This window comes from Chlorocebus sabaeus, chromosome 5 (genome assembly GCF_047675955.1).
Source record: "Chlorocebus sabaeus isolate Y175 chromosome 5, mChlSab1.0.hap1, whole genome shotgun sequence".
Lineage (NCBI taxonomy): Eukaryota > Metazoa > Chordata > Mammalia > Primates > Cercopithecidae > Chlorocebus > Chlorocebus sabaeus.
The window spans coordinates 77,740,542-77,756,861 of record NC_132908.1 but is presented as its reverse complement, the minus strand read 5'-3'; the positions used below and the strand labels follow the sequence as shown (position 1 = coordinate 77,756,861).

At 48.3% G+C, this 16,320-nt stretch overlaps 1 protein-coding gene and 1 non-coding gene across 2 annotated transcripts in view; both read left to right on the top strand.

Moving 5' to 3' along the window:
• Positions 1-15,497, top strand: part of LOC103233544 (polycystin-1-like protein 2) — a 107,710-nt gene extending 92,213 nt beyond the window's left edge. Inside the window, exons 38-43 of the mRNA XM_038008226.2 lie at positions 1,208-1,335; positions 3,011-3,171; positions 4,248-4,458; positions 7,471-7,572; positions 8,072-8,203; positions 15,084-15,497. Of these exons, the coding sequence (XP_037864154.2) occupies positions 1,208-1,335; positions 3,011-3,171; positions 4,248-4,458; positions 7,471-7,572; positions 8,072-8,203; positions 15,084-15,245 (896 nt within the window). The 3' untranslated portion in view covers positions 15,246-15,497. The remainder of the gene's footprint in view (positions 1-1,207; positions 1,336-3,010; positions 3,172-4,247; positions 4,459-7,470; positions 7,573-8,071; positions 8,204-15,083) is intronic.
• LOC119627820 (U6 spliceosomal RNA) lies at positions 10,865-10,971 on the top strand. The gene has a single exon (XR_005244042.1). It is a non-coding gene; the product is annotated as a U6 spliceosomal RNA (small nuclear RNA).
• Positions 15,498-16,320: the final 823 nt, after the last annotated feature.

Here is a 16,320-nt window from a genome sequence, read left to right as displayed (position 1 = left end):
ATGCCATTGCACTGCAGCCCAGGTGACAAGAGCAAGACTGCATCTCAAAAAAAAAAAAAAAAAGAAATATATATTTGTGTGTCTGTGTGTATGTGTGTTTTTTTTTTTTTTAAATTCAGAACTGTGAAAAGTGAAGGGCATTCAATTTCTGTTGTCATTCTCCATTACTAATAGTTTCTTCCAAATCCCTTTTGGGTTTATTTGTGTATCTTTTTTAAAATTTTATTATTATTATTATTATTATTATTATTATTATTATTATTATTTTTGAGACGCAGTCCTTCTCCGTCACCCAGGCTAGAGTGCAATGGCATGATCTGAACTCACTGCAGCCTCCACCTCCTGGGTTCAAGAGATTCTGTTGCTTCAGCTTCCCGAGTAGCTGGGATTACAGGGATGCGCCACCACGCCCGGCTAAGTTTTATATTTTCAGTAGAGACGGGGTTTCTCCATGTTGGTCAGGCTGGTCTCAAACTGCTAACCTCAGGTTATCTGCCCGCTTTGGCCTCCCAAAGTGCTGGGATTACAGGCGTGAGCCACCATGCCTGGCTTTTTTTTTTTTTTTTTTTTTTTTTAAAAAAAAAAGATGGTGTCTCACTCTGTCGCCCAGGCTGGAATGCAGTGGTGCAATCTCGGCTCACTGCAACCTCCGCCTCCTGGGTTCAAGCGGTTCTCCTGCCTCAGCCTCCCAAGTAGCTGGGACTACAGGTGCCTGCCACCATGCCCGGCTAATTTTTTGTATTTTTAGTAGAGACAGGTTTCACCACGTTAGCCAGGATGGTCTCAATCTCCGAACCTCATGATCTGCCCACCTCAGCCTCCCAAAGTGCTGGGATTACAGGCATGAGCCACTGGGCCCGGCCCAAAATGGCTTTAAATGAACCAAGTGGGAGTCAATCGTCATTATATGGGTGGATGTGCTTTATCTGGAGGTGTCTGTGCCCAAAGGCCAACACCAAATGCCGAGGGGATGGGTGGACCTTCCACTGCAGCCCCTCCGCCCCTTCTGGTGCCTCCGCTGTGTTCGGTGTCTACCACGTGTCCACGTTCAGTCCTTTGGGTCTGAAATAACTTTGGTTTTTCCTTGGCCCCAGCCAGCCCTCAAGGGGTTGAGCTTGAGTCATCTGACCTGATGGCTCCTGGTCAGAAGCCATGGCTCTGAGTGAGCAGGTGGCCCCGAGTGAGCAGAACGCGCTTTGCTCCCCAGGCACCTTCTTTACGCATGTGGCCCTGCAGAGCCTCCGCCTGTACCCCTTCACCGACGGCTGGCACCCCTTCATGGTGGCGGCAGAGCTCATCTACTTCCTCTTCCTCCTCTACTACATGGTGGTGCAGGTAAGGAGCATGCTCATAGCTCATGAGCAGGGTTTGGGGTGCAGGGATGCCTGGTGCCTCACCAACACCTCTCCCCTTCCTTGCAAGTGGGATGGGAAAGGGATTTTTTCTTTTTTTCTTTTTTTTTTTTTTTGAGATGGATTCTAACTCTGTCACCAGACTGGAATGCAGTGGCGCAGTCTTGGCTCACTGCAGCCTCCACCTCCTGGGTTCAAATGATGCTCCTGCCTCAGCGTCTTGAGTAGCTGGGACTACAGGTATGCACCACCGTGCCCTGCTAATTTTTGTGTTTTTAGTAGAGATGGGGTTTCACCATGTTGGCCAGGCTGGTCTTGAACTCCTGACCTCGAGTGATCTGTCTGCCTTGGTCTCCCAAAGTACTGAGATTACAGGCGTGAGCCACTGTGTCCGGCCTGTTTTCGTGATTTTGCCCAGGCTGTCTCGAACTCCTGGGCTCAAGTGATTGTCACTCCTCAGCCTCCCAAAGTGTTATGGAGTTGTGAGCCACCACGCTCAGCAATTTTTAAAATTATTTACATATTTTTTTAGTTATTTTATTTTATTATTTTTTGACACAGAGTCTTGCTCTGTCACCAGGTTGGAGTGCAGTAGTACGATCTCGGCTCACTGCAACCTCCGCCTCCCAGATTCATGCCGTTCTCCTGCCTTAGCCTCCTGAGTAGCTGGGACTACAGGCACCCGCCACCACTAATTTTTATATTTTTAGTAGAGACGGAGTTTCGCCATGTTGGCCAGAGTGGTCTGGACCTCTTGACCTTGTGATCCTCCAGCCACAGCCTCCCAAGTGCTGGGATTACAGGCATGAGCCACTGTGCCCAGCCTAAATTATTTAGTTTTAATTGTGGGAAATATACATAACATAAAATTTACCATTTTAACCACTTTTAAGTGTTTAGTGGCATTAGGTCCACTCACATCATTGTGCAACTGTCACTACCGTCCGTCTCCAGAAGGATGAACTCTTTTCATGTTGCAAAACTGCAGCCAGCCTGGTGTGGTGGCTCACACTTGTAATCCCAGCACTTTGGGAAGCAGAGGCGGGCAGATCACCTGAGGTCAGGAGTTCGAGACCAGCGTGGCCAACAAAGTGAAACCCCATCTCTGCTGAAAATACAAAAAGTAGCTGGATGTGGTGGCATATGTCTGTAATCCCAGCTACTCAGGGGGCTGAAGCAGGAGAATCGCTTGAACCCGGGAGGCAGAGGTTACATTGAGCCGAGATGGGGCCCACTGCACTCCAGCCTGGGCAGCAGAGTGAGATTCCATCTCAAAAAAAAAAAAAAAAAAAGAATTTCCTGGGGTTTAAATACCTTCTAGAGGTTCCCATTTGTTAGTCGGTGTACGTCCTATGTAAAAGAAGAGGTTAAAGTGGAGTTACCAAGTCATTTACTCGGGGTACACCCTATGTAAATGAAGAAGATATTTCCTGTCATAGCTGAAGTGTTTGCATTTTTTTCGTTCTTAGGTTCCCTGCTTCCAGGCCCTATTATCCAACCTCAGTGGGTCTGTGCACAAGGTTGGGGAGAGGCCCAAGCACTCTGTGCATGGGAGCCAGAGCTGGGGGAGCCTCTTGCCAGAGGGCCCTCCGGGGTGTGGAGGGAGCAGCCCTGGGGATGGGGGCAGTCATGGCCACAACCTCACGTTCCTTTTCCAGGGCAAGCGCATGAGAAAGCAGACGTGGAGCTATTTCCGCAGCAAGTGGAACCTTCTGGAGCTGGCCATCATCCTGGCCAGCTGGAGTGCCCTGGCGGTGTTTGTGAAGAGGGCTGTCCTGGCTGAAAGGGATCTCCAGCGCTGCCGGAACCACAGGGAGGAGTAAGTGGCTGTCTCCTCAGCCCCCTGGCTCCCCATACTGGCCCCTCTTCCTACAGCTCCGTTTGAGGCCCAGGGGTCAGAAGGAGGTTTTGGGATGCTGTGGACGCTCAGGGCATAACGGGGCACGCCTAGCAGGCATAACTCTAGCTGCCACCTAGATTCAGGTGTGGGGCCAGCTGCAATGAGTACGATTGGAGATGACTCAGACAAAGTAGAACATCTTGTGCAAATCTTCCCAAAACATAGGGCCATGTGGCATCCTGCTTAGGCTCCTCTTGGCCTTTGGGGGAGGCCCTTTGCAAGTATTAGGGCCCCAGTAAGCTCACCTGTAATCCCAGCACTTTGGGAGGCCGAGGCGGGTGGATCACGAGGTCAGGAGTTCGAGACCAGGCTGGCCAACATAGTGAAACCCCGTCTGTACAAAAAATACAAAAATTAGCTGGGTGTGGTGGTGTGCACCTGTAATCCCAGCTACTGGGGAGGCTGAGGCAGGAGAATGACTTGAACCAAGGAGGCAAAGGTTGCAGTGAGCTGAGATCACGCGAGCCTAGATCAGCCCTAGGACCAATGGAAGGACACTAAACGTCCACTATGTGGTAGGCAGGATGTATGCACCTGAGAAAGCATCATCAGAATTGATGAAGGTCAACGTTATCATCGCCTCATTTAACAAAGACATTGAGGGCAGGCATTTAGAGTGTTTTGTTTTCAGAGTCTGGCTTTGTCATCCAGGCTGGAGTGCAGTGGCGTGATCTCAGCTCACTGTAAACTTTGCCTCCTGGGTTCAAGCTATTCTTGTGCCTCAGCCTCCCGAGTACCTGGGATTACAGGTGTACACCGTAATTCCCAGCATCCTCCTCCTCCTCCTCCTCCTTCTCATCATCATCATCACTGCCCTGGGGAAACTGGGACGCCTCTCTTTCCCAGACCTATTTCTGGACCTGATAGCCTATGAGATGATGATAAAACTAATCCCACATCCTGAAATGCCGATCAGTCTAATCTGGCATCCAGATGAGTTCCGGCTGAACTGCTCAAGGTCTCTGAGACGCAGCCATCCCATTTTGATCTCACAGAGGCATCAGCTTCAGTGAGACAGCAGCAGCCGATGCCGCCCTTGGCTACATCATCGCCTTCCTGGTACTTCTGTCCACAGTGAAGCTTTGGCATCTGCTCAGGTTGAATCCCAAAATGAACATGATCACGGCAGCCCTACGCCGTGCCTGGGGCGACATTTCAGGCTTTATCATTGTCATCCTTACCATGCTCCTGGCTTACTCCATCGCCGTAAGTATCTGCTTTGGGACAAGCTTGGGGCGGGTCTCTGCAGAAGCCAAGGCTAATTGGTGGTGGGAAGTGGACAGTTAGGGTTAGGGAGACCCTGGGAGCCCAAGGAAGGTGGTGGCTCTTCTGAGTACAGGGTCTCTTCGCTGTGAGCTCATGCACCAGTCGTCTCAAATGGCAAAGGCTGGAGAGCTCAGGTGGGTAGGGTGAGGAGGCATAGGCTCTAGTGCTGAAATGCTCCAGGTTCAGGAAGAATTCCTTCCTACCTCTAGACCCCTCCTGGATGTGCCAGTTCTCCTGGCTTCCCAACTGGTCAGAAGGCACAGGGCTAACTCGTAGACACACACACAGCACTGCTGCCATGCTGGGGGATGGATGGGGCCACCACATCTTTGAGTTGGGGCAGAGGTGGGACGTGAAGGTAGATACATCCACAGGCCATGCCAGTGCTTGTTGTCCAAGACATGACTCATGAACTTGGGAGGGCCGACGCCACTTCACTAAGCACTTTAACAGTGAGAGCACATTGACAAGCATGGCCCTGTGTGACTAGAAAAACATAAATGAAAACATGAAATTGTTTTGTTTTGTTTTGTTTTGTTTCATTTTGTTCTTTTGAGACGGAGTCTTGTTCTGCTGCCCTGGTTGGAGTGCAGTGACACGATCTAGGCTCACTGTAACCTCCACCTCCCAGGTCCAAGCAATTCTCTTGCCTCAGCCTCCTGAGTAGCTGGGATTACAGGTGTGCACCACCACGCCTGGCTAATTTTGTATTTTTAGTAGAGGCAGGGTTTCACCAAGTTGGTCAGGCTGGTCTCGAACTCCTGACTTCAGGTGATCCACCCACCTTGGCCTCCCAAAGTGCTGGGATTACAGGCATGAGCGACTGTGCCTGGCTTTTTTTTTTTTTTTTTTTTTTTTTGAGACAAAGTCTCACTCTGTCGCCCAGGCTGGAGTGCAGTGTCACGATCTCGGCTCACTGCAACCTCTGCCTCCCAGGTTCAAGTGATTCTCCTGCTTCAGTCTCCCGAGTAGCTGGGGCTGCAGGCATGTGCCACGACACCCAGCCAATGTTTGTATTTTTGGTAGAAACAGTGTTTTACCACATTGGCCAAGCTGGTCTCAAACTCCTGACCTCAGGTAATCTGCCCACCTCAGCCACCCAAAGTGCTGGGATTACAGGCGTGAGCCACCGTGCCCAGCCAAAAACATTAAATTTTCAATTCTCTTTTATGATAATGTGAGAAACAAAGACCCTCTTACATCCTGGCCTCCACCACCTCCTGATGTCCTTCTAAATATGCCCCGTACTGCCTACCGTGTTCCCATGCAAGCCCCGGCCTTCCACTCATCTCTGGCCTTTAGCACAATCCTGGCCCACACCCTACCCCAGGGCTTCCCCATTCTCACCCTGGCTCCATCCCGTCTCTTGCCTTCCACTCCTTCCCAATCATCCCATCCACCAGCCCATCACATCCTAGTCCCCACTCCACCCCAACCCTCACCCAGCTCTGCCTCTCTGTCACCTCAGCCCTGACCGCCTTCCATCCCTGGCCCCACCTCATCTTCCTCTCCCATCCTCGGAAACAGGTGGGGTGCACTGAGGGAGTGATGGGGGTGTGTTCTGGAAAGTTGGAGTCTGTGATTTTGGTGAAAGCTCCCGTCTAAACCCTAACGTGGATTTCTTTAGCCCTCCATGCAGTGTCTGGGCTGCAGGGACAGTGCAGTGTCCCATGGGACCAAAAGTCACCAACTCAGAGCCAGAGCCAAGGGCTGCTGGGCCTCCCTCTGACACCGCAGCCCTGGGAAAGTCTTGGGAGTGGGGAGTTGTGGTGAGGGAAAATGCGGTGAGGGGAGGGCCTCCCCCAGGCAGAAGCCCATCATCCGTTCAACCCAGTTCCCCAGAGCGAAGAATTTGGAGCCACAGAGTGCCCAGTTTCATTGCCAGGTATTTGGGCCACATCTGGGGAACACAGCCAGGTGGCTTAGCAGGTGGCTGCGTGAGTCCCAGAGGCACCCTGGGCACTCCCTCATCCTGATGCACACAAAGATGGGCATCATCAACAGGCCATGGACACAGCAAAGGTCCTGGACAAGGTCATCCAGGCAGCACTTCCAGAAACATGACACACACACATGCACATGCATGCACATGGATGTACACGCATGCACACGTGCACACACATACACACATGCACACATATATACATACATATGCATGTGCACAGGCATGCACATATATACACACATGCACACATGCACACGTATACACATACATACAAATATACACACATACATATGTGCACAAACACTACACATGGATACACATATATACACATGCATGTGCACACACACACTACACATAGATACACACATACACTACACATAGATACACACATACACATATATATACATACATACACACAAGTGCATATGTGTAGATATTGATGGCCACAGGCATACACATGTACACTCTCACACAGACACATGTGTGGCCTTGCGTGCACAGACCCACAGAGAGAAATACATGCATGCCATTTAGAACCAGTTGTGGACCAGTTGCGGTGGCTCACGCCCAAAATCCTAGCACTTTGGGAGGCCAAGGCGGGTGGATCACCTGAGGTCCTGAGTTCGAGGCCAGCCTGACCAACGTGGAGAAACCCTGTCTCTATGAAAAATATAAAAATTAGCCAGACGTGGTGGTGCGTGCCTGTAGTCCCAGCTCCTTGTGAGGCTGAGGCAGGAGAATCGCTTGAACCCAGGAGGCGGAGGCTGCAGTGAGCTGAGATCGAACCATTGTACTCCAGCCTGGGTGACAGAGCGCAACTCCGTCTCACAAACAAACAAAAACCAGTTGTGTACGCACACCCACTTGCACACTCCTTTAGGTACAGTAGCTTGATCAGCCCAGCCAGGGCTGTGGGTGACACAGACCACCCAGCCCACTGCGAAACAGCAGGTTTTGTGCTCCTTGGCAGCCTCCTTCCCTGTTCATGAGAATTCTTTCCATGACAGTCGAACTTAATGTTTGGTTGGAAACTCCGTTCCTACAAAACCCTCTTTGATGCGGCAGAGACAATGATCAGCCTTCAGCTGGGAATCTTCAACTACGAGGAGGTAATGGGGTGAGGGCACAGGTGCTGCCATCTACACTGAGCCTCTATGAAGATGAGAAAAAGCACCCCCTGCCCACCCCACCCCATGCCATCCCTTGGGCCCATGACCTGGCAAGCATCGGGCAAGTTTGGACAAACAGAAATGTTCCCCCTCCCCTAGGTGGACACCCCTGCTAGAGCCCTCAGCTTGCCCTTGGGACCCCTGTTCACAGAGGAACATCGGGCACTGGCTACTCAGGGGAGGGCTGTAGAGGGGTCTCCCAAAGGAAACACCCGCTACCCTGGGCAGAAAGGGCAGCGTCTTTGGAGGTGGCAGCGGTGGAAAGTGAAGGGCTGCCCATTCCTTCCTTGCCCAGCTCTCTCAGCCTCAAGCAGAGGGGACCTTCCCGGCTCCAGGTTCTGCCTAGCTCTGAGGACCGTTTTCCCTCTGAGGGTTTCCAGTAGGGGAAGTGGCTGCTGGGACCCAGGACACTCGATGACCCTGGCTTTCTTTCTGACAGGTCCTGGACTATAGCCCAGTGCTTGGCTCCTTCCTCATTGGGTCCTGCATCGTTTTTATGACATTTGTGGTGCTGAACCTGTTTGTCTCTGTCATCCTGGTGGCCTTCAGTGAGGAGCAAAAATACTATCAGGTGAGTCACTTTGTCCTATTCCTGATCAGTCATTGATGCTGAACTATGAAGAGGCTGGAGCGGCATTAGACTTTAGAGGACTTGAGAGATCATTGTAGCTCAGAGCCCTCATTTCACAGGAGGGGAAACTGAGGCATAGACGGAGGACATTAATTCTCCAAAATCACAAGCAAGTGAGGGCCAGGGCTGGTGTCAGAGCCAGGCCTCCTGATTCCCAGTTTGGGACTCTGTTCACAACACCAGCGACCTCCACCCTGAGTGCACCTTAGAATCACCTAGGGCCTTTTAGAAACAATGGCTGCCCCAGCAGAGACCAATACCAACAGAGACCAACACCAACAGAGACCAACACCAACAGAGGAGACTAATACCAACAGAGACCAACACCAACAGAGACCAACACCAACAGAGACCAACACCAACCAAGACTAATACCAACAGAGACCAACACCAACAGAGACCAACACCAACAGAGACCAACACCAACCAAGACTAATACCAACAGAGACCAACACCAGCAGAGACCAACACCAACAGAGGAGACCAATACCAACCAAGATTAATACCAACTGGGACCAACACCAACAGAGACCAATACCAACAGAACCTCTGGGGTAATGAGCCAGCCCTTGGTATGTTTGAAGTCTCTTTGGGAATTTTTTTTTTTTTTTTTTTGAGATGGAGTTTTTGCTCTTGTTGCCCAGGCTGGAGTGCAATGGCACATTCTTGGCTCACTGCAACCTCCACCTCCTGGGTTCAAGCAATTCTCTTGCCTCAGCCTCCCAAGTAGCTGGGATTACAGGCACCTGCCACTACACTCAGCTAATTTTTTTGTATTTAGTAGAGACAGGGTTTTACCACGTTGGTCAGGCTGGTCTTGAACTCCTGACCTCAGGTGATCCACCAACCTCGGCTTCCCTAAGTGCTGGAATTACAGGCGTGAGCCACCATACCCAGTCCTCTCTTTGGGTAATTTTAATGTTAATGAACAGCCAAGGTTGGGAACGTATACTACACTCCAAAACCTCAACCCACGTCTTCATGGCTCAGAGGGCAGCAAGCTGGGCACTCATGGTCAACCTCACATCCATTTTTTTTTTCACAGAAAAAAAAATACAAGTTTTTATTTCTACTAAACTCTCTAACACAGAACACTTTCTGACCAGATGTGTGGAGATTTTCACCAAGCAATTCTCCAGTCGGCCTGCTGAACTCCCTGCAGGAGGAGGGATATGAGCACATAGACTGCAGATTAATAACAGCCACCAGCACCACCCACAGAGCACTCTCTTCACAATGGAAGTTGTGCTGAAGGCTTCGCACATTTTATTTAATCCTCACAACAGCTCCGTGAAGTAGGTATAATTATTCACAACTTACAGAGAAGGAAACCAAGGCTCACAGAGTTGAAATCATTTACCTAGAACCACAGAGCTAGAAAGTAGGAAAGGTGGAATTTCAACCTGGGTCTATCTGACTTGGATGTATGGTTTTGTTTTGTTTTTTTTCCTGCCCTTCTGGAGGTATAGCTGTGTGAAGGGTGACATATTATGCAGCTCACCCTTCCTATCCCAGTTGAAAAGTTCTTTCAATCTGTATGCCTAAGCCAGGTGTGGTGGCATACACCTGCAGTCCTAGCTACACAGGAGGCTGAGGTGGGAGGATCACCTGAGCCCAGGAGGTGGAGGCTGCAGTGAGCTGTGATCATGCCACTGCACTCCAGCCTGGGTGACAAAGCAAGATCCTGTCTCAAAAGAAAAGAAAGGAAAAATCTGCATGTCTAACAAAGAAACCCTTAAGACACTCTTCTTTGAATTTTTCCATTTCTATACAAGAGCAGCAATTTGGTATTGTTGTTGTTTTTCTAAATTGCAAAAGATTTCTTTTTTTTTTTTTTTTTTTTTTTTTTGAGATGGAGTCTCGCTCTGTTGCCCAGGCTGGAGTGCAGTGGCTGGATCTCAGCTCACTGTAAGCTCTGCCTCCTGGGTTTATGCCATTCTCCTGCCTCAGCCTCCCGAGTAGCTGGGACTACAGGTGCCCACCACCTCGCCCGGCTAGTTTTTTGTAATTTTTTAAGTAGAGATGGGGTTTCACCGTGTTAGCCAGGCTGATCTTGATCTCCTGACCTCGTGATCTGCCCATCTCGGCCTCCCAAAGTGCTGGGATTACAGGCTTGAGCCACCGCGCCCGGCCGCAAAAGATTTCTTAAAGGTGACATACTCCATCATGTTAAAGGATCATTTTAAAGAGTTATTTTTCCTGGAAACCAGGAAATTATTGCCCACAGGATTCAAGAATGCTAAGAATGCTGCCCCTCCTCTGTTGCTAAATGGTCTCTGGTACACTTGTAACGTGTGTCCCGGATCTGTGTTTGGAAAGGAAACACAAATTTTTACTTCTACTAAACTCTCACTAAACACAGAACACTTCTGTGACCAAATGTGTGGAGATTTTCCCCACACACCAAGCAATTCTCCAGCAGACACCAACTGGGTATCTTATGCCGATTGGGCATCCCTAATGCAAAAATCAGAAATCCAGAATGCTCCAAAATCCCAAATTGTATGCATGCTCACATGAGGCGACACATGGAAAATTCCACACATAGCTACTTAATACAAACTTTGTTTCATGCACAAAATTATTGAAAAGACTGAGCCAGTGTTCACTTCAGCAGCACATATGCTAAAATCAGAATGCTACAGAGAAGATAGGCGTGACCCCTACGCAACGAGGTCATGCAAATTTATGAAGTGTTTCATATTTTAAATTTTAAAATAAAAAAATATATACTGGGCTGGGCCCGGTGGCTCACGCCTGCAATCCCAGCACTTTGGGAAGCTGAGACAGGAGAATCACTCGAGGCCAGGAGTTCAAGACCAGCCTGGGCAATATAGCAAGACCCTATCTGTACGAAAAATACAAAAATTTGCTGAGCCTGGTGGCATGTGTCTCTTGTTCTAGCTATTGGGGAGGACAGCTTGAGCCCAGGATGCAGTAAGCCATGATCATACCACTGCTCTCCAGCCTGCATGACACAGCAAGACTCTATCTTTAAAAAATAAATAAATAAGAATTAAAAATACACATTGTATAAAATGACCTCCAGGCTATGTGTATAAGGTGTATATAAACATAAATAAATTTCCTCTTTAGTCTTAGGTCCTATTCCCAAGATACCTCATTATGTAAATTCCAAAATCTGAAAAAAGTCTGAAACACAAAACACTTCTCATCCCAAGCATTTCGGATAAGGGATACTCAACCTGTATAACAACAATTTACATAGCATTTACATTGTGTTAAGTATTATAAGTACTTAATGGTACTTATAGATGATGACTTAAAGTATACAGGAGAATGTGTGTGGGTTATATGTAAATATTATGGCTTTTTTTTTTTTTTTTAATCAGAGACTTGACCATCTGAGAATTTCTAGTGACCTGCCCCATTCTGAAGCTATCTAGGGGCCTGCCCTAAGTCACTCATTGGCAAAAACTCAGGTGTCATGACAGAGGGCTCATTATGAATAGCAAAAGACACTCCTGTTAGTAAATTCTAAGGATTTCAGGAGCTCTGTGACACGAATCAAGGTCAAAGACCAAACATGGTTCATATTATACCACAATGCCTTTGTCCTGCAAAAAGATTTGATATATTAAAAACGATTTTGTGGCGTTGGGGAAATATTTTCATTTTAGCAAGGAAGCGGAGAGCATTGCTAGGTCTGATGCCCAGGTACTCCAACTGTACCTTAACTTGGAGATGCAATTAGGTAGCCATCTTTAATTAAAGTTACTTTCTCAGAGTGGGTTCCTTCTACCAGAAGACTGAACTCGTCCATTGTAAATAAATTATATTTTTAACAATGAAGATATATTTCACATGCCATAAAATTAACCATTTTAATTCATTCAATTAAATGTTTTTTAGTATATTCACAGAGTTGTGCAAACATCATCACTAATTCCAGAATATTTTCTTTCTTTCTTTTTTTTTTTTTTGAAACAGAGTCTTGCTCTGTCGCCCAGGCTGGAGTACAGTCGTGTGATCTTGGCTCACTGCAACCTCTGCCTCCCGAGTTCAGGTGATTCTTCTACCTCAGCCTCCCGAGTAGCTGGGATTATAGGTGCCCACCACCACACCCAGCTAATTTTTTGTATTTTTAGTAGAGACGGGTCTTACCATGTTGGCCAGGGTGGTCTCGAACATCTCAGGCAATCTGCTAACCTTGGCCTCCCAAAGTGCTGGGATTACAGGTGTGAGCCACCGCAGCTGGGCCCAGAACATTTTCAATACCACAAAGAAGCCCCCTATCTATTAATAATCACCTCCCATATCCGTGCCTCCAGCCCCTGGCAACCACTAATCTATATTCTATTTCTTTGGATTGGCCTATTCTGGAAATTCATATTCATATAAATGGGCTCGTACAATACGTGGCCTTTTGTGTCTGGCTTATTTCATTTAGCATCATGTTTTCAAGATTCATCTATGCCGTAGCATGCATCCACATGTCATTCCTTTTTACGGCTGAGTCATATTCCCTTGTGTGTGTATAACAACAATGTGCTTATCCGTTCCTCAGCTGATGGGTATTTGGGTTGTTTCTGTATTTTGGCTTTTATAAACAATGCTGCTATGAACATTTGTGGTCAGGATTTCCTATGGACATATGTTTCCACTTCTCTTGGGCATATACTTGGAAGTGAAATTTTTGGGTTACACAGTAACTCTTTTATTGTTTGAAGACCTGCCACACTGTTTTCTGAAGCAGCTGTACCATTTTAGATTCCCAGCAGCAGTGCACAGGACCTTTGTACATAAATTCTTCTGTTTGTTTGTTTGCTCGCTTGCTTTTGAGAAAGGGGCTTGCTCTGTCACCCAGGCTGGAGTGCGGTGGTGCAATCTCGGCCCACTGGAATGTCGGCCTCCCGGGCTCAAGCCATCCTCCCACCTCAGCCTTCCCAGTAGCTGGGACTGCACCATGCCTGACTGTTTTTTTTTTTTTTTTTTTTTTTTTTTGGTAGAGATGGGGTTTCCCCATGTTGGCTGGCCTGGTCTCAAATTCCTGGGCACAAGCGACCCGCCTGCCTCAGCCTCCCACAGTGCTGGAATTACAGGTGTGAATCATCACACTGGCCTGATGTTTAAACTTTTTTTTTTTTTTTGAGATGGAATTTTGCTCTTGTTGCCAGGCTGGAGTGCAATGGCACAATCTCGGCTCACTGCAACCTCTGCCTCCTAGATTCAAGCAATTCTGCCTCAGCCTCCCAAGTAGCTGGGATTACAGGCATGTGCCCAGCACGCCCGGCTAATTTTGTATTTTTAGTAGAGACGGTGTTTCACCATGTTGGTCAGGTTGGTCTTGAATTCCACCTCAGCGTCCTAAAATGCTGGGATTACAAGTGTGAGCCATCATGCCTGGCCGTGATTTTAAAAATTATTTGTAGAGGTGGGGTCTCACTATGTTGCCCAGGATGGACTCACATTCCTAGAATCAAGTAATCTTCTCATCTTGGCTTCCCAAAATCCTGGGATTACAGACATAAGCCCCCGTGCTCAGCCTGTACATAAATTCCACCCCAGCCTCTGTTGGCGTGGTAGAGGCCATTTTCTGACCAGTTTACTGAACATGCCTGTTTGGTACCTACATCCCTTATGTGAAGTCTGCCATTCCTGTTTCCTAAAATTTGTTCTTTCTTTGCTTTAAGTCACTCTTAAATATGTATATATGGTTGAGAAGTGTCCGGAGAGAAACACCTATTGAGTTTTTCATTCCCAGAACTTCCTCCCATACCAGGCCAGGCCAGAGGATAAACACAGCAAGCAGAAGGAATAATAATAAAGAACTAAAGGGCCGGGCGTGGTGGCTCACGCCTATAATCCTAGCACTTTGGTAGGCTGAGGTGGGTGGATCACCTGAGGTCAGGAGTTTGAGATCAGCTCCATCAACATGGTGAAACCCTGTCTCTACCAAAAATACAAAAATTAGCTGGGCGTGGTAGTGGGTGCCTATAATCCCAGCTACTCGGGAGGCTGAGGCAGGAGAATCGCTGGAATCCGGGACGCAGAGGCTGCAGTGAGCCGAGATTGAACCACTGCACTCCAGCCTGGGTGACAGAGCCAGACTCTATATCAAAAAAAAAAAAAAAAAAAGAAAGAACAAAAGGAGCCACCACCAACACTCTGACCTAGAGGAAAAAGGGAGACGCTCATCTCAGAATGGGGCCCACGTGCTGTTTAACTTCAGGGTCAGCCGCCCAGCTGAGGCTTACTCTGCGCTGGCTTGGGAATTTGAAATGTTGCAGTGAAAACCCAGTCATCCTCAACAGAGAGGAGGAGGGACCCCCTGAGGATAAAGGATGGAGCACACACCCTTGGGATTCCCAGAGGGAGGACTTCCCACCCTAAAAAAGCTCTGAACAGTGAAGGGACCTAGGTTGGGACCAAACTGGACAATAAAACTGATTTCAGCTGGGCACGATGCAATGGCTCAAGCCTGTCATCATCCCAGCACTTTGGGAGGCCGAGGCAGGCGGATCACTTGACGTCAGGAGTTTGAGACCTGCCTGGCCAACATGGTAAAACTCTCTCTCTACTAAAAATATAAAAATTAGCCTGGCTTGGTGGCAGGCGCCTGTAGTCTCAGCTACTCAGGAGGCTGAAGCAGGAGAATCGCTTGAACCCGAGAGACAGAGGTTGCAGTGAGCCAAGATTGCGCTACTGCACTCCAGCCTGGGTGACAGAGCGAGACTCCATCTCAAACAAAAACAAAAATAAAAATAAAAATAAATAAAAACTGTGATTTCCCCTTAGAAAGAAAAACCCCCAAAGAAGATGGTTCTGTGTACATTGCTTGGTTCTTTCTCTCTTGCAGCTGTCGGAGGAAGGGGAGATCGTAGATTTGCTGCTGATGAAAATATTCAGTTTCCTGGGCATTAAGTGTAAGAGAGAGGAGCCTGAAAGCAGCAGGGAGCAGCCTGGGTCACTGTCCCAGACTCGTGGCTCTCAACCAGCACAAGCTTTGCCCAAGGTCTAAGCTGTTCATTCACACGCCACCGTCTATGAGTGGGGACGCCCAGGGCCTCGGACCTGCGCTTACCAGTAACTCTGTAGTCTCTCTAGGTCATAGCTTTTGTGTCCATTGAAGAATTACCAAGCCCAGCAAGTAAAAAAAATTAGAGTAACAGAGACAGATATAAAATTGCCAATATTATGAGAGCTTCTTTGTTCAAATGTATTTCCTCTTATTAGAAATAAAATAAATATTACCTGAAGTTTGGAAAAACAATTTCCTCCACAGACTAATTATTTCGTCTTTTTGGTCCATTGGGGATTGCTTTTGAATGATTCTAGTTCAGGGCTTCTCAAACTGTCCGAGAGATGCTAATGGATGCTGTATTAGTTTCCCAGAACAAAGTACCACAAACTGAGTAGCTTAAAACAACAGAAATGTATTCTGTGCTGGCTCTGGAGCCTGGAAGTCTGCAATCAAGATGTTAGCAGTGGCCGGGCGCGGTGGCTCAAGCCTGTAATCCCAGCACTTTGGGAGGCCGAGACGGGCGGATCACGAGGTCAGGAGATCGAGACCATCCTGGCTAACACGGTGAAACCCCGTCTCTACTAAAAAATACAAAAAACTAGCCGGGCGTGGTGGCGGCGCCTGTGGTCCCAGCTACTCGGGAGGCTGAGGCAGGAGAATGGCGTAAACCCGGGAGGCGGAGCTTGCAGTGAGCTGAGATCCGGCCACTGCACTCCAGCCTGGGCGACAGAGCCAGACTCCGTCTCAAAAAAAAAAAAAAAAAAAAAAAAGATGTTAGCAGTGGCTGGGCGCAGTGGCTCACGCCTATAATCCCAGCACTTTGGGAGGCTGAGGCATGCGGATCCCTTGAGGCCAGGAGTTTGAGAGCAGCCTGGCCAACATGGTGAAACCCTGTCTCTACTAAAAATACAAAAATTAGCCAGGTGTGGTGGTAGACACCTGTAGTCCCAGCTACTCAGGAGGCTGAGGCAGGAGAATCGCTTGAACCTGGGAGGCGGAGGTTGCAGTGAGTCTAGGTGGCACCGCTGTACTCCAGCCTGGGTGACAGAGCAAGACTCTGTCTCACAAAAGA